The sequence below is a fragment of the Dendropsophus ebraccatus genome, chromosome 13 (assembly GCF_027789765.1).
Source record: "Dendropsophus ebraccatus isolate aDenEbr1 chromosome 13, aDenEbr1.pat, whole genome shotgun sequence".
In the NCBI taxonomy this organism is placed as follows: domain Eukaryota; kingdom Metazoa; phylum Chordata; class Amphibia; order Anura; family Hylidae; genus Dendropsophus; species Dendropsophus ebraccatus.
The window spans coordinates 63,216,797-63,241,421 of NC_091466.1; the positions used below are offsets into that span (position 1 = coordinate 63,216,797).

The following is a 24,625-nucleotide window of genomic DNA, read 5'->3' on the forward strand; positions in this document are numbered from 1 at the left end:
ATTTCATTAGAAATCAAAAGTTGGCAGAAGGGAAAAAGGTTCAGATACTTTAAATATAGCAGCCTATAGAATTATATATTTTTAAGGGAGCCTGTCATCACTTTCATACTGCCTGAACTATCCGGGCAGACCCAACCAGCCCTGACTGATAGACCTCTCCCTTTTGGGTATAATTCTTTCACAGTCTCAACTAATTTCCAGAAACGGTGCTCAGTAAATTCACAACCTTAGGGCCCTATTCCACCGGACGATTATTGTTTGCATAATCGTTAACAATTAACGATCTCAAACAATCGCTACTGTGAAAGACCTGAAAACGTTCACTCATTTCTATGGAACGATAATAGTTACTTATGATCGTAATTGCGATCGTTTTTCTTCGCTATTTATTCGCTATTGCGTTTGTATCTATTGCGAACGACCGAACGATGTCTTATTCAATGCGAACGTTTTGCGAACGAGCAACGATAAAAATAGGTCCAGGTCTTATAAAACGATCAACGATTTCTCGTTCGGTCGTTAATAGTTAACTGCATTTCAACCGAACGATTATCGTTTAGAGTCGAACGATTTAACGATAATCTGAACGATAATCGTCCGGTGGAATAGGGCCCTAAGGCTATGTTCATATTTGGTAAGAGACCGGCCGTTCCATGACCCGGCCAGTCTCAGAAAAGATCATCCCGGCTGATCGTACCGGCTGGATGATCTTTAGCGCCGCTGAGTTCTGATGCGGGTGCATCAGTGCACGCCCGCATCAGAACTCCCCACTGCACACAATGGAGCGTACGGCCGGAGCTGCACGCTCCATTGCGCGCACTGATAGGGTTTTCTGCGGCCGCAGAAAACTGACATGTCAGTTTCGCGTGGCACCGCTAGGAATCCCAACCGGAGCGTATACCATGTGTATACACTCCGGCCGGGATTCCCTCAGCCTGCAGCACTACGTAAGTACCGCAGAAATCAGGGCTGTTGTTACAACGGTCGTGTTTACTAAGGAACTTACGTAGTGTGAACATAACCTTACTTTTATTGCAGAGTTCACACAATGCATTTCAGCGCTGATCTAGATCTTTCAGCGACACTAGTGCGGCTTCGGTACAGCATCTACCACATCCCTGTTGACTTTTGATTTAGGCAGCATGACAGTGATGACAGGTTCCTTTTAAATGCCCAAAGAATTATTACAGTAGATTACATAACCAATTACATCAAATAACCTTATATACCATTATGCTTTCTGTTCTTCTTAATTTTCTTTCCCCTCCCTTGCTGTGTTGTTGATTTTCTTTTCCACAATACATATTTTAATGGGGTCAACCTAAGCTGATATCCTGTGGATAGGTGATAAGTTAAGTAAGTATCCATATGGGTATCGCTCACAGAAAGGGAGGTCTGTCATCTCCCAATAAAGTGGCAGCTTACATGCTTGACCGCCGCTTGCTATGGGACTATCAGAGATGGTACTGGCCACCATTGGTAGTCCTCTTGCAAGTGGAATGGAGCCACAGTCAAGCACGCACACTGCTGCCCCCCTCATATAAGATACCCATCACATATCTTGTAGATAGGTAAATAGTTACAGTCTTGGGATTATCACCACTATGATTAAAGGGAATGTATCACATATTTAGTTAAAGCTCATATAAAAACTTTTAAAAATAAATTTTGTATTACAAAAAAAAATAAAAAAAAAATAAAATATATATATATATATATATATATATATATATATATATATATAAAAATTTTAACCTGATTTAAAGGGGTATTTCCATCTGAAAAAAGTAACCTGCTGATCATGGCGGGTCCAACTGCTGGGACCACCTGCACTCTTGAGAACTAGACTACAATCTTGCATTAGAAATGCCGCCTGTCCATTTATTCTCTATGGTAGTTGCTGATCACTCTATTCGGCAAAGAAAATGAATGGAGTGGTGGCATGCTCAGTTTTCAAAATTATAGGTGCTTCTAGTGTTCAGACCCCCTATGATCAGCTAGTTAGGGGATCAACGGCAGATGGGAACAGCCCTTTAAATAATGTCCCTAATGATACATTCCCTTTAAATATTATTTTGTATCAATTGTTGGCTTGGCTTGTACATTGAACATACAGTTTTTTTTCTTTTCTTCACTTCAGCCATTTGGTATTGTAAAATAACACCTTCCAAGGTAATTGCTGTATGTGATTGAAGAAATGCAGCAAACCAAAACCAGTGGTAATAGTTAGTTGTCCCAACACAATCTGGTGTGCCGTACGTCATTTAGATAAATACACCGCATACAGCCCACCTGGTATAGCTGACGGGTCAGCTGGGGTCAAGTGCTTTGGCAGTTTTTTAGCTCAATTATGTAAGACCTCAGTTCTGTAGAATTGTATACCCATACTCTCCTACCCAAGACCAATGTAGCCACCACCAGCCACAGCTTCATTGGCGAGAGGAAGGTTGCTAAGGTGCCATAGGTCAACATCAAGAAGAAGACGGAAAAGATTTGCCATGCCAGCAGGAGAGCCATGAAGAAATGTATGGGAATGCAGACTATTTTCCGGCTATGCTTCAGATGGGAAAAGAAACCAAAGCCTCTACATCGCAGCAGCAGACACCAGCAGAGATACACAGTCAAGGGAATATTAAAAAACACCATCTGCAAAGAAACAACAAAAAAATACATTAAAAAGTATCAGACACTGCTGTTTTTCTTTATTTATGATGTTTCACCATTAAAGGGGTTATCCAGTGAAAATCTTTTCTTTCAAATCAACTTAGATCAGAAAATTATATAGATTTGTAATTTACTTCTAATAAAAAAATCTTGTCTTCCCACACTTAGCAGCTGCTGTATGGCATGTTTTCTATTCAGTCTGACACAGTGCATCTCTGGCCGAGACAGGAACTCTATGAATCCCCATAGAAAACCTCTCCTGCTCTGGGAGAGATGTCAGCAGAGAACACTGTGTCAGACTGAAAATAAAACATTACGTGCAGGACATACAGCAGCTAATAAGTATGGGAAAACTTGAGATTTTTTAATAGAAGTAATTTAAAAATCTATATAACTTTCTGACACCAGTTGATTTGAAAGAAAATTTTTTGCTGGACAACCCCTTTAAGCGGCATTTGTTCTCACCCTCCTCTCTGTGTATTCACTTGGGGCCTGCCAAATGTCTTACAACCTCCAGCTGGTCCACATATAATAATGCACACAAATCAGAACCCCCTAAAAAGAAGGCTGAGACGGTGTATTATCCCTTCCCCACCGTGCTTGAGAATGCTGTATACTTATTGCTCAATGCTGCTCATTACTGCAGTATTAGGGCTCATTCACACCAGGGGCAGGGACACATCAGGAAACAGTCAAATGATATTCCAACGTATATCTTCTTGGCCAGCACATGCCCCGTTCATTTCAATGGCCTGAACATAGTCTGGTGGCAGCCCATTTTCTGAAAGTATCCAGGTTTTTGTTCAGACTAAGAAACATGAGGGGAGATTGATCAAACATGGTGTAAAGTGAAACTGTCTCAGTTGCCCCTAGCAACCAATCAGATTCCACCTTTCATTTTCCAAAGAGTCTGTGAGGAATGAGAGGTGGAATCTGATTGGTTGCTAGGGGCAAATCAGCCAGTTTCACTTTACACCATGTTTGATAAATCTCCCCCATGGTTTGCCACACTTCAGTCCAAACCAAAAATCAGATACACTCGGAAAATGACTACTCTCGGCCTTTTGCAATGAATTGGGTTCAAACCTGTCCGGGCAGGCAGAGTTGTGAACCCTGCCTTAACAATCCAGTAATCCTCATGTACCATTGTATATTGGCGATAAAAAACAAGGACAAGTCCTAAATACAGAATTCTAATGTCATGAAAGAACTCCTTTCCTTTGAGAAAATCCCTTCAGTGCTATGATGGTACAGTGTTTAGTTACAAACCTGTGTTATTCCAACCATATACGTCAGGCTTCCTTCTAAGAAACGACCGCCTACAACCACTCCGAATGCAAAGCAGGCTCCTATGTGGCCGTCAATGACTTCTCCAATGAACCAAGGACCTGTAGGGTAATCATATGAGGTTAGTTTCAAAACATTTAAAGGGGGCCATCTATACCTGACTTCTTGTGCGTGTAGTTTCTCAACCCAAAAATGTGTTAAAAACTATTATTATCATCACTAGAAGCTACATGGAATATTATAATATATATATATATATATATATATATATATATATATATATATATATACACATACACACACACATATACATACACACACTCTCCACTTACCAACTGCTGTATAAAGATTGAGCAGAAAGATGGCATAGAAGGTGGTATTGTTTTTGCTTAGTACATGCAAGGAAAATGAGGCCAGTGTGAAATACCCAGGGGGACCTGAAGAGAAGAGATGAAAGAGAACACAGTAAGGGCATTTTTAAGTCAATCAAATATTATTAACATTGCGACTAGTGATAATAGGGTTTCCATAACCGATGAGAAAGGTTTGCTTTTTTGGTTTATAGCATGACATTTTATTACACGTGAAAAGGTCTGCCTTAGGCCATGTTCACACAATGTTAAAACAGCGGCCGTTGTTTGACACGGCCGCTGTTTTACATGTTCCGCGGAACACTATTTCTATCTCGATTGTGGGCACATTTGGGTATGCCTGCAATCCAGTTAACCATAGGATTCTATGCAAAGTACGAACATGCAGTGTGCTAAGAGCGGGAAAAAAACGGCTGTTTGTGCACTAGCAGCCACAAATAATTGTCAATTATTTGTGCGGCCTTAGCGAACAACGGCGTGTTAACAACGGCCGCTGTTTGCATAGACTGCATAGACTTCAAAGCAATGCATTATTTTCTGACAAGAACAGACGTTGTTTTAATGGCAAACAATTGCTGTTCTTGTCATAAGAAAAATAGTGTGAACAATGCCTTAAAGTGAATTTGTCAGCTGGAATTTATTTTCTTGTGACACTGTTAGCGGTTAGGTACCTTTCACATATCAGTCTGTGCTTCCATAACATAGAAAATTACTTTTATTCTGTCAGTGTCAAAGAGAATTTACAAGCTGTATCATCTCCTCACTCCCCTCCCATTCCTGACCCTGATTTGGGGTTTCTGGAATCACAGATGGATATATGACAGGTACCATGTGTCTCTATAACCTAACCGCTATCTAACAGTGTCAGCAGTTTGAAATGCAAATTGCAGCTGACAAATACCCTTTAAAATGGCAATGGTTCAACTTCCCCCAATTTCCGACCACCTCCAGCAGCCATAAACAGGCCAGAAGGAGAAAATAAACCCTCAATCTGAAGATAGTTGCAGGTCCCAGAAGTGTGACCCCCATCTAGGGGACACTTATGGCATATACTGTGGATATGAGAGTGATAACAGATTCTCTTTATTGTGAACGCCTCTACATTTCGACAGATCCTACATATTTAGCAGATATCAGATGATGAATAGACTTTGAAGAGACTCTGTCAGTAGGATTATGGTGTCCTATCTCAGGGTAGCATAAGCTAGTGACAGAGAAGCTGAGCAGAATGATGCATCACTTACATTGTTCTATGCAGCTGATCCAGAGATCTCCTCCTGAATAACATGGACAATAAGTAGTTCTCCCCATTATGTGCATGAGCCCAGTAGTCCTGGATATTCATGAAAAGCAGAAATCTCCGCCCACCAGCTGCTATTTGGCAGTTATCTATGCATGCTGTGTATAGGCAGTTAGCTGTCAATCAGCAGCTGGAGGGCAGGGGGAGGAGTGTGGCAATAATCCTGTTCTCCTGCACATTAGGAGAACGGCTGAACAGAATCATGTAAGTAATACACCGATCTGTGCAGAATTTCTGTCACTGGTTTATGCTGCCCTCATTAAAGGGGTTGGTCACTTTATGGTAAAATTACTCAGTGTACAGTATTAGTAAGTGTACTCACATTACTTACTGACAGCAGCTCCCTGTGTACCTCACAGAGCTAAATTCAGACTCCCCTCCTCCAGGCTGGGCTGCCCTGCTCTGTGGTGTTTTGGTCCATAAGATTGCTTACATGGAGGAGCATGTGACCATGCCCCGCCCCCAGTGTCCACCACTGAGCCTGTATGTGTCTATGGAGGACACAGTGGACAGGGCAGGGTCACATGCTCCTCCATGTCGGCCATTTTATGGACTGAAACAAAATAGAGCAGGACAGCACAGCCTAAAGAAGGGGAGTCTGGTTTTAGTTCTATGAGGTACATAGGGAGCTGCTGTCAGTATATACATTGAGCACAGTTACTAATACTTTGTACTGATCTATTCTACTATAAAGTGGCCAACCCCTTTAAGTTTAGAGGTTAGGAGTGCAGGAAACCCTTTGCTCTCCAGCCCTTGTAAATGAAGGGCTGTCTTCTATTCCTGCCTCTAAATAGAATGAATCTTGACTATAACCGTGCTGTAACACTATAATTTTACCATGGCATTAAATGTCTGTTAGGTAGGGAATAATCTTTATACTTACTCCTAAGAACGGTTCGCCTTCTAATCCGGTAAAAGATTAGTAAAATAAGCTGACTCAGTACAATAAGAATAAACAGCACTTGTGACTGGAAAAGAAGATGAAATATGTCATAATAAGCTGACCACCGCCATTACATACATTGCATACACATTGACCTAACAGTGACAGTCGTGGGATAATAGGGGTTGTAGTTTTCAAGCAGATGAAAGGCCACAGGCTGGAGACAAGTGTTGCCAGATGGCAGACACTGGTTGTCACTTAGTACAGGCATGTCCAAACTTTTTTCGAAGAGTGCCAAATTTGATGAAGTGAACATGTGCGAGGGCCGACCATTTTACATGCTACATGCTATATGCTTTATAACACAGGCAGATAATAGCAAGCTGGATACCTGGGGGGCCGTAAAAGTTCGGAACGCGGGCCGCAAATGGCCCTCCGGCCGGACTTTGGACATGCCTGACTTAGTATAACACAGACATACAACTTACAACAACATAGTGATCAGTAAGAAGAATTAAAGATGGAAAAATGCTAAAGCTGACGGCCGCATTATCTTCCAAACTGAACAAGTGGCTTCTTGATCGACTTCTTTCAGCCGCATCCTGTAAAAGAAAAAGTTGAGATTGTGAGGGGTGAAAATTAGTCATTGCTTATATATACACTGGCTGTAATTTTTTTCTGGTTTGGAATATACAGCAGCACTGTAGGAGAAGGAAGGGTACCCAGGAAAATCTGTGGGTATCAATGGTTTTGTATGGGCATTTGTAGTCTGATTAGATGGCCGAACCCTGCACTGTAGATGAACATCAATCTGGTGGATCAGTGCTTGCTTAAAGGGGTAGTGCACCAAAAAATTTTTTCTTTCAAATCAACTGCTGCCATGAAGTGCCAGAGATTTGTAATTTACTTCTATTAAAAAATCTCAAGCCTTCCAGTACTTATCAGCTGCTGTGTGTCCAGCAGGAAGTGGTGTTTTCTTTCCTGTCTGACACAGTGCTCTCTGTTGCCTCCTCTGTCCATGTCAGGAACTGTCAAGAGAAGGAGCAAATCCCTAGAGAAAACCTCTCCTGCTCTCCAGACTGGAAATAATACCACTTCCTTCTGGGCATACAGCAGCTGATAAGTACTGGAAGGCTTGAGATTTTTTAATAGAAGTAAATTACAAATCTCTGGCACTTCATGGCAGCAGTTGATTTGAAAGAAAAAATTTTTGGGTGCACTACCCCTTTAAGGCTCTTGCACACTAAGGAAATTGCGCCGACAACTTCTGTGTGAGCTCCCCCTTAAACATCTGGCCGTCCCATAGGCTTCATCCTAGGCTCAGGCGGATTCAGCCGTCCACCCAAATTGTTGTCACTTCTTTGGGCGGACAACAGAATGACCGCCTGACCATAGAATGGAGCCCAAGGGACCGGTGGAACTTCAAGCGAATGTAATCCGCGTCAAATTATCCAAGCAACTTCCATAGTGTGCAAGGGCCCTTACACAGCTCAAGTGTCTTGTGGGAGAGGGAGTGCATAAAGGACCTCTGGATAAATCCGCCAATATATGCACATCTCCTATTACATAGGGAGATGTAACCTACAATCAAAGTTATCCCATCTCGAGAACGGCAGAGTTTATTCATTCTCTATAGGTGCCGCAAAAACAGCCAAGAACAGCGTTCCTGACCCGTCCCCTCCATTCTGGGGTCTTCTTTTTTAGATCATTGAGGGCCCGAGCAGCTGTCATCCCAGGCACTACTACTTTTTTACCTTAACTTTGACTTTGATCTCATGAAGCCCGGTCTTGTAGTTTTTAGCCGTCCATTCTAAAATATATAACGGACCAGATGAGTGCACAGCGTCTCCTGCTTCAACTCCATCTATGAACACCTTCACTGATGTGATGGGGTCTGGAGAAAATACCAGGATTCTTTAGAACAGAAAGAAAATGGAAAAAAACAAAACGGAACTCTTAGAATGTGACCACTTAAATATGGTGTTATCAGCTGAAAGTGATGAATACAGTATACATCTTTTTTTTTTTTTTCCTCTATTGATTAGTTGCACTAGGGCAATAACGTGTTTTTTTTTTTTTTAGTGTTTTTCTGACTTTTATATGTTATTTTACTGTTCCACTAGAGGACTTGACTGTGTGACTGTCTGGTCAGATATATAATGCACTGCAGTGTATTACACCTGTCAGATTCCTGTACTTTGCATAGCAGAGTCTGATCGGCTTCCATAGTTATGACACCGGAGGCCTCCGGGGGTTTAAATGAATGTGCCGGCACATTCGTATGTGGGAAGGGGTTAATGTTGTTGTGGTCCGCATTTAACCCCTTAACGACGCATGAGGGGTATACCCGTTATGCCGCCGTTACGGGAATGCAGAGAGGGCTCCCGGCGCCATCCCTCTTTGCAGCGCGTGGCACCCGGCTGTTTTGTATTAGCCGCCACGGCTGGCTAATTAGCTATTTAGATTCAGTTGTCAAAGCTGACAGCTGCATCTAACTAACGTTACAGCCCATCCCTGATGTCTAGTGGGGGAGATCGCCCGGGCCGGGCATCAGCGTCTGTATGACGCTGATCCCGGCTCGGCAATAGATTGCTTCTGGCTGCAGCAGCCCTAAGCAATCTAACACTGATCTCATTGATCAGTGTATTGTAAGTACACTGCAGTGATCTCTATGAGAGATCACTGCAGTAATAATAAAAGTCCCCCAGGGGGACTAAAAGTTAAGTTGAAAGTTTTTTTCCCATCAATAAAAAATCCCCTCCCCTAATAAAAGTCTGAATCACCCCCCTTTTCATATTTTATAAATAAAAATAAATAAACAAACATACATGTTTGGTATTTCCGCGTGTACAATCGCCTGAACTATTAAATTATTACATTCCTGATCTCGCACGGTAAACGGCGTAAGCGTGAAAACCCGCCAAAGTGCAAAATTGATGATTTTTGATCACATCAAACCCAGAAAAATTGCAATAAAAAGCGATCAAAAAGTTGCATATACGCAATCAATGTACCGATAGAAAGTACACATCATGGCGCAAAAAATGACACCTCACACAGCCCCATAGACCAAAGGATAAAAGCGTTATAAGCCTGGGAATGGAGCAATTTTAAGGAACATATATTTGTTAACAATGGTTTGAATTTTTTACAAGCATCAAATGAAATAAAAGTTATACATGTTACATATCGTTGTAATCGTAACGACTTGAGGAACATATATAAGACAGTTTTACCCCAACTTCTTTATTATGTTCCCACCCATCCTCTGCTCTCCCTGTATTTTTACATTGGGCTGGAGTTCTCCTTTAAACTGTCCCCTTTTGTTAATTTACATTAAAAGTTAGTAGACAAACAGAAATGGGATTGACTGCAGGATCAGGCCTGTGTTGTAGTCTGTCACTGTGAGGACACATATGTCTGCATAGGAACAGTAGACAAAATGCTTTGTTCTTCAATGGCCGTGACACATATTCCATACACGCTATACCCATGACCAGATAGGACAGAAATACCTGATATGTGTTGAGTGCAGGATCCGCTGTATCGGCTCCTCTCCGGGATTTGTGTAAAGTGCAGATTTAGGATTGGTGATAAGGATAGCAGGCCATTCATCGTACAGAAGGTCTACAAAGCTAAACAGGTCATGATCAAAGGCAAAGATGCGGTATCTGAAAAGTAAAGGGTAATGATGTGAAATAAGCCATGATATATACCCACACTTACTTTATATACCAGTAGAGTTTTACCTTCTGTTATGCATCCAGTCTCCCAACTCCAGCTCTAATGTTCCCTGTTGATGCTGGGAGTGCAGAACTGGGGCTAACCCTCCCAGTGTGTGCAGGTGACCGCACATGTACGCCACAGCTGAACTACAAAAAAAAAACAATGTTAGGATATGACCACACAAATTGGCTCCGCAATTAGGCACATGCATTCTTGTATAACAATTCATCCATAGAACATATACCATAACGGGCACAGATATAATACTACTATCAGGATATGACCACAGACATGTAATAGTATGCAGATATCAAGCAACAGTGGCCAACTGTCGTGTGTGTGTATATATTTTATTTTATTTTTTTGCAGAAATCAATAGTACAGGCAATTCTAAGAAACTTTGTAAATGGGTTTATTAGGCAAATATGCCTTTATCTGCATTCAAAAAGCCTTTCCCCAGGTCCCAATCCCCCCTCCTCTGTCTCATTCACTGCTCATTATCAGGAAATCTCAACTATTTTACATCAGTCGGGCCTGTGTAACCTATGGAGAGGGGAGATTAGTCGCCAGCAGAAAACAAAGGATTACACAGCGGGACATGGGTGAAAGCCGGTCTTCAGAGGTCAGAGAGGTCAGTGCTGACTTCAGAGGAAATAGCCCGGTGATGTAGCTGTAAATTAACTCTTTGTTGTCCTGTTTTGGTACCTAATCTCCCTCAATCCCTCCCCTCTCCATAAGAGAACCATGAAGACAGGGGGGAGAGCTTCAAACTGCTTTTTCGTGATAAAAATACATTTTTCAGCAAATAAACCCAATTACAAAGTTTCTTAAAATCGCCTGTACCATTGATTTCTGCAAAAAAAAATTTAAACGACATTGACACTTTAAGCTTTTAAGGAACTGGATGCTAAATAAGTTGCTACCTAGGTCTCGAAAAACATGGCCGCTTTGTTCCAGAAACAGCGCCTCTACTGTCCTCAGTTTGGGTGTGGGGTTTTGCAGCTCAGTTCATTAGAGTGAATGGAGCTGAACTGTAATAATACCACACACAGGTGTGACAGGGGTGTTGCTTTTTTTTGCAAGAAAGCAGCTGTGTTTTTTCTAATTCTATTAAAAAGGCAATTTTTTGGCCCATATAATGCACATTCATAACCACTATACCAGTTGTGTCATCTTGTTTAATCGCAGCTCTACTGTATCCACACATTTTTTATTTTTCAGATTGCAAAGTACTATCTCTGCCTGCTGGGAGGACGGTGTATTAAAGAAGAAGTCCAGGCTCAGACTTTTTTTTTTTTTTTTCTGTCCTGAAACAGCTCCAGTGTGGGACAGCTCCAGTCAACGGCCTAGGCGGGACCCTGCTATGGCGGCTGACTGTCTGAGCGGGCCTGACACGTCACGTCCCAGGTCCTCACTCAGACCCTGAAGCCCACGTGAACCAGAGCGGAAGACAGCAGACCCTAGCACTGGAGCCGAGGAGGTAAGTGCATGTCACAGCCCTGACTTCTCCTTTAATTCTACTTTCTATATATCTCTAAATAAGCTAATACTATAGGTATGCAGTTTGGGAGGCTGAACTGCCATTCAATCCATTATAACTATGGAGGAGGAGCTGCATAATCATCAGCAGTGACTCTAATGGGAGTTTCTTTCTCCCCCTATATGAAGGGCATGTGTGAACAGTCCTCAGGGCTTGACCATATAGAAAATTGATAAAGGCAATGGGAGTACAGAAACACATGTATTTACCAGGGGGTCACCGTGAGATCACATGACCAAACTGATGTAAAGGATTTCAGTGATTTTCAGGTAGAAAAGAAAAACTAAATAAAAGGTAATACCAGCTGAATTATAGATATTGGCTGACTAGCTGCATAATTAATAATAATGATGAAAATAATAATAATAATAATAATAATAATAATATTATTAGTGGATATACAATATATTTGGCAGTAAAATAGTTAATTTCTACTCATCAACCACTTAGATAAAAGCGGCTGCACAACCCTGATAACATTCTACAACAGCAGGAGAGGCATAAATCACTATCTATGTTGTGTCCGGTAAGTACTGTCACAGTGTATGAACAATGCTTCAGTATGATCTGTGAATTGATAAGACTGACCTCATCACTGCCCGGATGCCGGGAGACGGTGACACAATGGTTGAAGATGGATAATGGCCAAACCACACAGACTGGTTACTTTGCAGGCTCTCACTGGCGAGCATGGACAATGTCTGCATCTGGCTCTAGGAAGAATTGAACAGAGAATATTGAATAACAGAATGTCGTAACCCTAAAATAAGCACAACGTCATAAAGGAGGAGCAAAACCTAGAAGTAAGTATTCCATTTCCCTGCAGCGCCACCACAGGGGAAATGAGGTATTACAGCGTTCCCGTTCAAACCAATGATTAGTCTGTGTAATGAAGGACCAAACAGGTGCCCCTTGTGATGAGTTAGTTGTCTCACATCCTGTGGATAGGGGATAACTTTGTTATATGGTAAAACCCTTTAATATGTATTGTCTTACCTCATTAAGTATGCCAAAGAAGTTATAAGGTCTCTTAGGTCCTGGCATGAGGGTTGCATCAACACAAATAAAAGAATAATTTCCAAATGGGGTGTGGTGGACATAGTGGAAGGAGCCTTCTTTTCGCCATCTAGAATATTTCCTAGAAAAGACAACGTATGGGAAATTTCTCATGATTTTTTAAATTAATTTACACATTTCTATTCTGAAAGGTTGCGTCCTGTTGCAGTTACTCACTATGGAGTCTGAATAGTCGCTTGAACGTTCCATTCATAAAGCAGTGACCTGAACCTGTTGGCACTGTTGTCGAGCACCAAGCAGAAAACGGGGTCAGATCTCCAACACCCGGTGGAGATTTGGTGGCGTCACCCTGTCCTCAGTTATCATGAACATGCCCTTATAATACATTACAGTAGTTCTCACATCATACAGGGTAAGGCCACACCACTTACAGCCAACAACCTTAAAACCACAGCCAGGATCAGAGTACGTTCTGACCCTGCTGCTAATCCCCTTAGATGCTGTGGACATTTTTTAAAACAAAATGTGTCCTTCAAGTACAAATAATTTACATGGGGTTGATAAAATTTTGAGCAAAAATTATATGTGATGGTCTGCATGACGAGATGAGCAGGGTCTAAATATCGCCCCTATCTAATTGTTAAAATCAACTGGTTTCAGAAAGTTATATAGATATGTAATTTACTTCTATTTAAAAATCTCAAGTCTTCCAGTACTTATCAGCTGCTGTATGTTCTACAGGAAGTGATGTATTCTTTCCAGTCTGATATGTTGCTCTGTGCTGCCACCTGTCCAGAGCAGCAGCAAACCCTCATAGAAAACCTCTCCTTCTGTGGACAGTTCCTGTCCCAGACAGGGGCGGCAGCAGAAAGCACTGTGTCAAACTGAACAGAAAACACCACTTCCTGTAGGACATACAGCAGCTGATAAGTATGGGAAGAATTGAGATTTTTAAATAGAAGTAAATTACAAATCTATATAACTTTCTAAAACCAGTTGATTTGAAAGAAGATTTTCGCTGGAGTACACAATGAGTAAAGTTTGTGGAAAGTTCTGTGTTCTCTGCAGCTAAGGTCCCTTGTCTACAAAAGCAAAATCTGCTGTGTCAGTGTCAACACTTTTGTTAGAAAAACTTTGTACTCAAGGTATTTCAAGGCGGACAATGAATACCATTTGTTTTACTTTAACTTGGTTAAAAAGAATCTAACTGGTTTAGCCAGCCTACTAGTATGAGCGCTATATACTGTGGTGTAGCCAGCCTACTAGTATGAGCACTATATACTGTGGTGTAGCCAGCCTACTAGTATGAGCACTATATACTGTGGTGTAGCCAGCCTACTAGTATGAGCACTATATACTGTGGTGTAGCCAGCCTACTAGTATGAGCACTATATACTGTGGTGTAGCCAGCCTACTAGTATGAGCACTATATACTGTGGTGTAGCCAGCCTACTAGTATGAGCCCTATATACTGTGGTGTAGCCAGCCTACTAGTATGAGCACTATATACTGTGGTGTAGCCAGCCTACTAGTATGAGCACTATATACTGTGGTGTAGCCAGCCTACTAGTATGAGCACTATATACTGTGGTGTAGCCAGCCTACTAGTATGAGCACTATATACTGTGGTGTAGCCAGCCTACTAGTATGAGCACTATATACTGTGGTGTAGCCAGCCTACTAGTATGAGCCCTATATACTGTGGTGTAGCCAGCCTACTAGTATGAGCACTATATACTGTGGTGTAGCCAGCCTACTAGTATGAGCACTATATACTGTGGTGTAGCCAGCCTACTAGTATGAGCACTATATACTGTGGTGTAGCCAGCCTACTAGTATGAGCCCTATATACTGTGGTGTAGCCAGCCTACTAGTATGAGCACTATATACTGTGGTGTAGCCAGCCTACTAGTATGAGCACTATATACTGTGGTGTAGCCAGCCTACTAGTATGAGCACTATATACTGTGGTGTAGCCAGCCTACTAGTATGAGCACTATATACTGTGGTGTAGCCAGCCTACTAGTATGAGCCCTATATACTGTGGTGTAGCCAGCCTACTAGTATGAGCACTATATACTGTGGTGTAGCCAGCCTACTAGTATGAGCGCTATATACTGTGGTGTAGCCAGCCTACTAGTATGAGCCCTATATACTGTGGTGTAGCCAGCCTACTAGTATGAGCCCTATATACTGTGGTGTAGCCAGCCTACTAGTATGAGCCCTATATACTGTGGTGTAGCCAGCCTACTAGTATGAGCCCTATATACTGTGGTGTAGTCAGCCTACTAGTATGAGCACTATATACTGTGGTGTAGCCAGCCTACTAGTATGAGCCCTATATACTGTGGTGTAGCCAGCCTACTAGTTTGAGCGCTATATACTGTGGTGTAGCCAGCCTACTAGTATGAGCCCTATATACTGTGGTGTAGCCAGCCTACTAGTATGAGCCCTATATACTGTGGTGTAGCCAGCCTACTAGTATGAGCCCTATATACTGTGGTGTAGCCAGCCTACTAGTATGAGCCCTATATACTGTGGTGTAGCCAGCCTACTAGTATGAGCACTATATACTGTGGTGTAGCCAGCCTACTAGTATGAGCCCTATATACTGTGGTGTAGCCAGCCTACTAGTATGAGCCCTATATACTGTGGTGTAGCCAGCCTACTAGTATGAGCCCTATATACTGTGGTGTAGCCAGCCTACTAGTATGAGCACTATATACTGTGGTGTAGCCAGCCTACTAGTATGAGCCCTATATACTGTGGTGTAGCCAGCCTACTAGTATGAGCACTATATACTGTGGTGTAGCCAGCCTACTAGTATGAGCCCTATATATTGTGGTGTAGCCAGCCTACTAGTATGAGCACTATATACTGTGGTGTAGCCAGCCTACTAGTATGAGCACTATATACTGTGGTGTAACCAGCCTACTAGTATGAGCCCTATATACTGTGGTGTAGCCAGCCTACTAGTATGAGCCCTATATACTGTGGTGTAGCCAGCCTACTAGTATGAGCGCTATATACTGTGGTGTAGCCAGCCTACTAGTATGAGCACTATATACTGTGGTATCCATTCTTGGCTTTGGCTCAGATATCTGTCAGATAATCTGTTGGTGTAATAGGCCCCTAACTTCCATTGAAGTGAATGGAGCTTAATTGCAAACCACATGTAAATTGGAGACAAGAATCGTGCTGTCTTTAAAGAAAATAGCCATGTTTTTCTAATGCTGGATAACCCCTTTAAGAAGTGCATAACTACTTTCTTGCATAAACAGCACCCCCCCAGTGTTCAGGTTGTGTGTGGTATTACACTTCAGCTCCTTTCACTTCAGTAGTATTGAGCTGCAAAACACCACACCCAAACTGAGGACAGGAGAGGAGCTGTTTGTGGAAGAAAGCAGCCATGTTTTTCCAAGCCCGGATAATATCTTTAATTTGTGTGTTGCCATTGTGTAAGAATATATAATAATGGGGGAAAAAATAAATGAAAAACACAGAGTCTTATGGGATCATTTTCGAAGTTACTATGCTCCATCATGAGACACTCCTTATACCATTAGGTACAACACAGTAGTCTATCCCACATACCCCAATGGTAACTTCATGTTCTCTACCTGTAGTAGTTATTGCTGCTGCCCAGGTCTGCAATGTTAAACGTATCTAGAGGCATAAAAATACATGGATTATGAAAACGCAAACACAAATATATCATAATGGCAACAAAAACATGCAATTATTATAAAGTTCAATTTATTTATCCAAGTGAATTATGGGTAAGGGGTGCAGAATTCCAAGAGGCAAGGGCAAAGGAGTCCAGGACACTTTGATCCACGTTCAGTATATACGGTCCATACATGGACTGTATGCTATGTTAGTGCCAGTACAGTAGCGAGGAAATTTAACCATTTCAGAGCTCAATGCATTCAGTCCGTGCATGTACCATATATAGGGAATGTGTGAATCTGTGTGTTCTGTAAGGTGATCTTATCATTTGAAATCATAAACCCTAATGTCCTGTTCACTCTATGGAATCGGCTCCGAAATTCCGTGTAAGGCCGTGTAGCAGTAAGGCCAAGTGCGTCTATGGATATGGATTATGATATGGAAGCATCAATATTGTGTCTGGAATCAGCGCTCGTTCTTTACTGCGGGGGCGGCATTGCATTGACGTCCGCAGTGTTATGTTAACACCCGTTCTATAGAACGGCTCAAAATAATGTATTGCCTATTATCTCCGGACGCTGTTCAGTGAACAACGTCCGGAAATAAAGCTGTTCACACAATGTAACGCTGCCAGTTTCCAGTTATCTATCACACGAGCATTGCCTACATACTTTAGTGCTGCTCTATGAGCCGAGGTCTTTGGAAAACTAGCTTCTTTATTTCAGGTTGGCAGTGTCACGGAGGCGGGTCTGTGACACTGTCTGAGCCCGACTGCTCTCCAGCCAACTCTGTTTCCAGGCTGCCCTCCCCCTAATTTCGGATGGCAGATGGCAGCCTGAAGACCCAGCATAGACCAGAAAAGATCCCTACTAATCTCCTACCATGGTTCCCACGGATGTCTATCCATGTCGTCTTCTCCAAGATTCGTGACTTTTTTAACACAGAGTGGTAGATCCGCCATTCATCTTCAAATTGGTCCGAACCCAACTTGTCCTTTGTTTTGCCATCTGTGAGATCACCTGAAATAAAACGGTAACGTGAGATACTTGGAGATTCTAGTAAGTCTAGAGCTTAAGGGCAACTCTGGCAGTGAGACAGGTCACACGACTAGAGATGAGCGCGACTCCAGCATGCTTACGTCTACCATTCGGCATTTAAATACCAGTAAGTAATTATGCAGCCCCAGGGAGTCGTGGAAAACATGGAAACAGCCTAAGGGCCCTATTCCACAGTAACGATAATCGGCCGGATCGGCCCCATTTGGCCCAATTCGGCCGATTATCGTTCGGTGAAATAGAGAGAACGATCAGCCGATGATCGTGTCATCGGCTGATCGTTCATTTAGGGCCAGACCGAAAATCATCGTTCCCCCACCGCGCATCGCTACGGTTGAATATCGGTGCGCGGCGGGCGACCGACGATTTGACAGCAGTAGCAGCATACATTACCTGCAGGTCTTCTCCGCGCTGTCTTCATCCCAGGGTCCCGCGCTCTCTATCTTCTGAATGGTCGGTCAGCTGACGAAGTGCTCAGCCAATCACAGGCCGGGACCGCCGCGGCTTGTGATTGGCTGAGTGTGGCCTGTCAGCTGACCGGCCATTCAGAAGATAGAGCGCGCGGGACCCTGGGATGAAGACAGCGCGGAGAAGACCTGCAGGTAATGTATGCTGCTGCTGCAAGGACATCGGTAACGATGTCCTTGCAGCCCTCGCTCAACGATCATCAGGCCGTGGAATAGGCCCAGTAAATGAGCGGTGATCTAGCAGATCGCTGCTCGTTTACATCGTTAATCGGGCCCTCCTTGGCCCGTGGAATAGGACCCTAAGGGTATGTTCACACTCAGCAAAATTGGCGGAATCCCGCCTGTCTAAGTGTGTCTATGGGAGGGCTGGTGCGAATCCACTCTCCGCGGCTTCTTTTTTCGCTGAGGCATGTCAATTCTTTGAGCGGAGGAGCACGAGCCCTCCCATAGACACACTGAAGCAGGTGGGATTCTGTGGCGGAGAGCTCTGTCGCGGAATTCCACCAATTTTGCTCAGTGTGAACATACCCAAAGGCTGCATCCAACTTCTTCAGCCACCGACATTCAAATGCCAAATGACGGACTTAAGCGTGCTGGAGTTGCGTTCATCTCTTCACATAGCCAAGGCTTGCGGTGCCACATGTCTGCATTCCATGTACAGACAAAGCATCCATTTTCAGTCACCTATAGTCAGGATCAGAGATGTAGCTTGCTGTACTTTTTGAAACTGCAACAAAGCATGGGCTGTCAGGATTAATACCAAATAAAACTTATTTTTGTATGCCACTAATGAGGTTATCCAGGGTTTAAAAAAAAAAAAAACATGGCTGCTTTCTTCCAGAAACAGCACAGCTCTTGTCCTCAGTTTGGGTGTGGGTCTTGTAATACCACACATAACCTGAGGAATGAGGTGGTGCTATTTCGCAAGAAAATAGCTGTGTTTTTTTATCATCCTGGACAACCCCTTTAATTCAATAAATCTATCACTTCAATGCACCACAGTTCATGGAATATTCTCCACCCTGAGACCAGTGACTTCTTATCATTCATGGGAGACGATGCTGCAGGAAGAATTGCTGAGCTGCTTAAGTTGTTGTATAGGCAGAGAAACAGGTTCTAGAGGCCTCTACATACTAACCCACATACTGGCCAGCATCAGCTACTCCTCCCTACATCCACCAGGCCCTCGCACTATGCAAATCATATGGGAGAGCCGGATTATAAGACTGATGCTTAGTGGGATGTATATCAGACACTTACCTGTTACTAGAACAAGTGCCGGGCCAATGACGGAAAGGCTTTCAGTGCAGAAGGATTCAAACTCTGATACCCGGGGAGGATCCAAGAACTTACTGACATGGATATCGGTCACCTGTGACAATGGAGAGAGAGAAGTTGTGTAACAAAGATGAAAAACACAATGGGGGAGATTTATCAACCATGGTGTAAAGTGAAACTGTCTCTAGCAACCAATCAGATTCCACCTTTCATTCCTCACAGACTCTTTTGAAAATAAAAGGTGGGATCTGATTGGTTGCTAGGGGCAACTGAGCCAGTTTTACTTTATGCCATGTTCGATAAATCTCCCCCAATTTTCATGTTTTCCAGTGTGACCTGCGTGCAAACAGCTCATCTAAAATGTGCCAGGATGGCTTTTCTCATTGGACAAAGCATTGCTAGGATTCCCCGACAAGATGCTGATCATATTATGTCCCCTGATGAAATCAGCTGAAACCTGTAGGGGTAACAATGTGAATGAAGCATAAAGATACGGTCACCTTCACACCCATTCTCTGAACAACCGGCCTCCCGCAATGACATGTCAACAAATGTGATGGCAGCAGTGGTCGTGTACCAACTCTGGAGGTCAGTTAGTGTTGCCATATGGATCCCAGAGGATTAAAGGGGTATTCTACTTAAACATAACTTTTCATATAAACAGTAGAAGAAGAGAAGCTGGCACTCACCGGTTGAGCTGAATACTTCATTTTATTACCACACATGTATATTACAGCATGCGCCCACACTACACCTATCCACCTCCCTCGCTGTAATATACACGTGTAAAAAAAAAAGAGTGAAGTATTCAGCTCAACCGGTGAGTGCCAACTTCTCTTCCTCTAATGTTTATATTGTTATGCTGCATTTAAAGGGCTACTCCAGCGGGAAGGGGGGGGCACTTTTTTGCTGGGACCAGGGAGGAGGTGGTCGAGGGAAAAGACGTCCACTCACCTCCCCGGTTCCAGCAGCAGGTCCCGAATTGCGGCACTCCGGTGCCTGGTTCCCGGCCGCTTCCGGGTGTCTGATGCAGGCCCGAGACGTGACGTCTTAGGTCCGCTCAGCCACTCAGTGAAGGAGGCAGGATCTGAGCGGACTTGAAACGGATCCCGCCTCCTTCAGTGAGTGGCTGAGCGGCCCTGAGACGTCACGTCTCGGTCCTGCATCAGACACCAGGAAGCTGTCGGGAACCGGGCACCGGAGCGCCGTGATGCGGGACCCGCGGCTGGAACCGGGAAGGTGAGTGGACGTCTTTTCCCTCGGCCACCTCCTCCCCGGTCCCAGCAAAAAAGTGCCCCCCCCACTGGAGTGCCCCTTTAAGTAGGGCCCCCCAAGGGCTTTCCTTCCCCCGCACATCTGGGCTCTTCCCTTGTTGCCCTGGAGTATAAAACACAGTGACGGCTCCCTACTCTGTTGGACATTGTACATAACTTTTAATATGTTTCTGCCCATAGTGAGACTAATAATTCCTTCCATACTTCTTATTATCTATTCAGTATCCTTCCCCCAGTTCTGAGTTGCTGTTTTCTGCTGAAGACACAAAAATCTGTGTGTGAGCTTTTCTCTTTGTCCCCCCCCTTGTGAGACAGCTGATGTAAACAAGTCCCTATCTGCAACTTTGTAACAACTCTGTAATGCCAGAAGGATTAATCAAAGTGAGTTCATCAGCAACTTGCCCTCAGATCAACCCTCCCAGCATTACAAAGAAGCTACAAAGTTGGAGATACAGCCTGCCAGGGACTGGTTTACATCACCTTTCTGGGAAGGGAGGGGGAGACAGAGAGAGAAACTCACATACAGATGTTTGTGTCTTCAGCAGAAAGCAGCAGCTCAGAACTGGGGGAAGGAGGCTGAATAGATAATAACAAGTATGGAAGAAATTGTTAGTCTCACCTTGGGCAGCAACATATGGAAAGTTATGTTTAGGTGGAATACTCCTTTAAAGTATTCCTGTAAGTGGACAAAACTTTTGACATGTCATAGAGCAGTCAGGGTAAGGGTGTTCAGACCCCCACCGGTCATTACAACTGTGACCTCTGTCCAATGGCAGATGACAGACTAAATTATAAGTCTATAGGTCCCTCTCCTGTAAATAGACATGAGCTGCGGAGTGAAGCCACATGATTCTCCAAGGATCTGAACACCCAGACCTTGATTAAAACTTCTGACATGTCAGTATGACAACTTATTTTTATTAATATTATTATTATTATTATTTAAAGGGGTTAGCCAGCGAAAATATTTTTCTTTCAAATCAACTGATATCATAAAGTTATATAGATTTGTAATTTATTTCTATTAAAAAATCTCAAGTCTTCTCATACTTATTAGCTGCTGTATGTCCTGCAGGAAATGTTGTTATATTTTCAGTCTGACACAGTGCTCTCTGCTGACATCTTTGGCGGAGACAGGAATTTTGTCTCGGTTTTCTATGAATCCCCATAGAAGACCTGTACTGCTCTGGACAGTTCCTGTCTCGGACAGAGAGGTAAGCAGAGAGCACTGTGTAAGACTGAAAATAAAATAACACTTCCTGCAGGACATACAGCAGCTAATAAGTACAGGAAGACATGCGATTTTCTTAATAGAAATAAATTACAAATCTATAAAACTTTATGATATAAGTTGATTTGAAAGAAAAAGATTTTCGCTGGAAACCCCTTTAACACTTTAAGACTAAGATCTTTAATATGCAATGAAAAGAATAGTTTTACAGATTTAAAGGGATCATCCCAAGACGGCTAGACGTTATCCCCTACCCACAGGATAACGGGTAACCTGCCGATTAGTGGAGGTCTGACTGCAGGAACACTGAAGAGATCCTGAGAATCTTACAAAGTGAAGCGAGCAATAGTGTGCATTCTCAGCCTCTACTATAGAGTGATGACTGAGCATGCCCACTACTGCTCCATTCACTTGGACATGTGATCGGTGGGCATCCCCCGCAGTCAGATCTTTACCAACCACCTAGTTATCGTCTATCCCTTTAAAGGGGTTGTTAACAAAAAAATTGCCAGAGATTTGTAATTTACCTCTATTAAAAAATCTCGACTCTTCCAGTACATATCAGCTGCTGTATGTCCTGCAGGAAGTGATGTATTCTCTCCAGTCTGACACAGTGCTCTCTGCTGCCTCCTCTGTCCATGTCAGGAACTTTTCAGAGCAGGAACAAATTCCCATAGAAAACCTCTCCTGCTCTCCAGACTGACAATATTACCACTTCCTGCAGGACATACAGCAGCTGATAAGTACTGAAAGACGGGATTTTTTTTTTAATAGAAGTAAATTACAAATCTCTGGCACTTTCTGGCACCAGCTGATTTGAAAGAATTTTTTTTTGTGAACTACCCCTTTATTGAGGTCATAGACACTTCCCTTATAATAATTCCAGAAGTCACAAGGTTTCCCAACCTGTCCTGCAAAACTACAACTCCCAGCATGCCCAGACAGCCTTCGGCTGTCTGGGCATGCTGGGAGTTGTAGTTTTGCAACAGTTGTGAAGCCACAGGGCTTCCTATAATAATCCAGCCGATACCCCGGTACCTGCACAGCCCAGAAGATGTTGTGGAGCTCCTTCCCGGGCACGGGGCCCCCTTCCTTGGCATGTCTGGCCCTCAGCTGTGCCCTGCGCCCCGTGCTGCTGTACTTGCCCAACATAATAGCCAGGAGCAGCGCCACAAACAAGCCGGTCGCCACCTTCAGCATCCTGACATGACAGCCGGCCAGCAACATGCCGGCCCCGCCCCACTGCGGGCAATCTGTCTGCTGCCCGGCCCGCTTCCGCAATCATCACTTCTGCCCTGTCAACGTCACCATAGAGACGGGAAGCGTGGCCAGACGCGCACGTCTTGTCTACCTGACCTGTCAGGTCTGCACACAGGTATTGGAGGACCGTAGGAGAAGCTGTGTGAGGCGGGAGGGGGGAGCAGTGACAGGGTGTACAGCGATGGGATTTACATAGGGCTGCATGTAGTGGGAAGCTGAAGGTTGCTTACATAGGACCATAGGTTGGAGGAGGCGTTCTTTACATGGGACTGTATGTTAGAGTACAATGAAGTGAGGGGAGTGGTGACATTTACATGGGACTGTGTGTTAGAGTACAATGAAGAGAGGGAAGCTATGTTATTTACATGGGACTGTATGTTACAGGAGGCTAAGCGGTGTAATGTTATTTACATGGGACTGTATGTTACAGGAGGCTGAGCGGTGTAATGTTATTTACATGGGACTGTATGTTACAGGAGGCTGAGCGGTGTAATGTTATTTACATGGGACTGTATGTTACAGGAGGCTAAGCGGTGTAATGGTATTTACATGGGACTGTTGTCCAGAGGCTAAGCGGTGTAATGTTATTTACATGGGACTGTATGTTACAGGAGGCTAAGTGGTGTAATGTTATTTACATGGGACTGTATGTTACAGGAGGCTAAGCAGTGTAATGTTATTTACATGGGACTGTATGTTACAGGAGGCTAAGCGGTGTAATGGTATTTACATGGGACTGTATGTTACAGGAGGCTAAGTGGTGTAATGCTATTTACATGGGACTGTATGTTACAGGAGGCTAAGCGGTGTGATGTTTTTTACATGGGACTGTATGTTACAGGAGGCTAAGCGGTGTAGTTTATTTACATGGGACTGTATGTTACAGGAGGGTAAGCGGTGTGATGTTATTTACATGGGACTGTATGTTACAGGAGGCTAAGCGGTGTAATGTTATTTACATGGGACTGTTGTCCAGAGGCTAAGCGGTGTAATGTTATTTACATGGGACTGTATGTTAGAGTACAATGAAGAGAGGGAAGCCATGTTATTTACATGGGACTGTATGTTACAGGAGGCTGAGCGGTGTAATGTTATTTACATGGGACTGTATGTTACAGGAGGCTAAGCGGTGTGATGTTATTTACATGGGACTGTATGTTACAGGAGGCTAAGCAGTGTGATGTTATTTACATGGGACTGTATGTTACAGGAGGCTAAGTGGTTTGATGTTATTTACATGGGACTGTATGTTACAGGAGGCTAAGCGGTGTGATGTTATTTACATGGGACTGTTGTCCAGAGGCTAAGTGGTGTAATGTTATTTACATGGGACTGTATGTTAAGGAGGCTAAGTGGTGTGATGGTATTTACATGGGACTGTATGTTACAGGAGGCTAAGCGGTGTGATGTTATTTACATGGGACTGTTGTCCAGAGGCTAAGTGGTGTAATGTTATTTACATGGGACTGTATGTTAAGGAGGCTAAGCGGTGTGATGGTATTTACATGGGACTGTATGTTACAGGAGGGTAAGCGATGTGATGTTATTTACATGGGACTGTATGTTACAGGAGGCTAAGCGGTGTGATGTTATTTACATGGGA

At 43.4% G+C, this 24,625-nt stretch overlaps 1 protein-coding gene across 2 annotated transcripts; it reads right to left on the bottom strand.

Annotated features, from left to right (window-relative positions):
- Positions 1–1,743: 1,743 nt before the first annotated feature.
- Positions 1,744–23,074, bottom strand: TMEM62 (transmembrane protein 62). Of its 2 annotated transcripts, XM_069950881.1 has the most exons (14): positions 22,801–23,074; positions 19,240–19,351; positions 17,339–17,476; positions 16,409–16,454; positions 12,768–12,909; positions 12,360–12,484; positions 10,255–10,377; positions 10,021–10,176; positions 8,260–8,419; positions 6,994–7,107; positions 6,506–6,590; positions 4,284–4,388; positions 3,934–4,052; positions 1,744–2,646 (listed from the first exon to the last, which is right to left on the bottom strand). In XM_069950881.1, the coding sequence occupies exons 1-14, from the start codon at positions 22,987–22,989 to the stop codon at positions 2,320–2,322; spliced, it is 1,941 nt and encodes a 646-aa protein (XP_069806982.1). In that variant the 5' UTR covers positions 22,990–23,074; the 3' UTR covers positions 1,744–2,319. The 2 variants fall into 2 exon arrangements, with proteins under 2 accessions (XP_069806982.1, XP_069806983.1); XM_069950882.1 differs by lacking the exons at positions 17,339–17,476; positions 19,240–19,351; positions 22,801–23,074 and having other exon boundaries at positions 16,383–16,437.
- Positions 23,075–24,625: the final 1,551 nt, after the last annotated feature.

Coding starts and splice junctions, on each gene's coding strand:
- TMEM62 (XM_069950881.1), bottom strand. CDS start 22,989: ATGTTGCTGGCCGGCTGTCATGTCAGGATGCTGAAGGTGGCGACCGGC. Junction 12,910..16,408: donor AGCAGCAATAACTACTACAG/GTAGAGAACATG, acceptor TGTCTTTTCTAG/GAAATATTCTAGATGGCGAA. Junction 2,647..3,933: donor ATATGGTTGGAATAACACAG/GTTTGTAACTAA, acceptor GTTTCTTTGCAG/ATGGTGTTTTTTAATATTCC.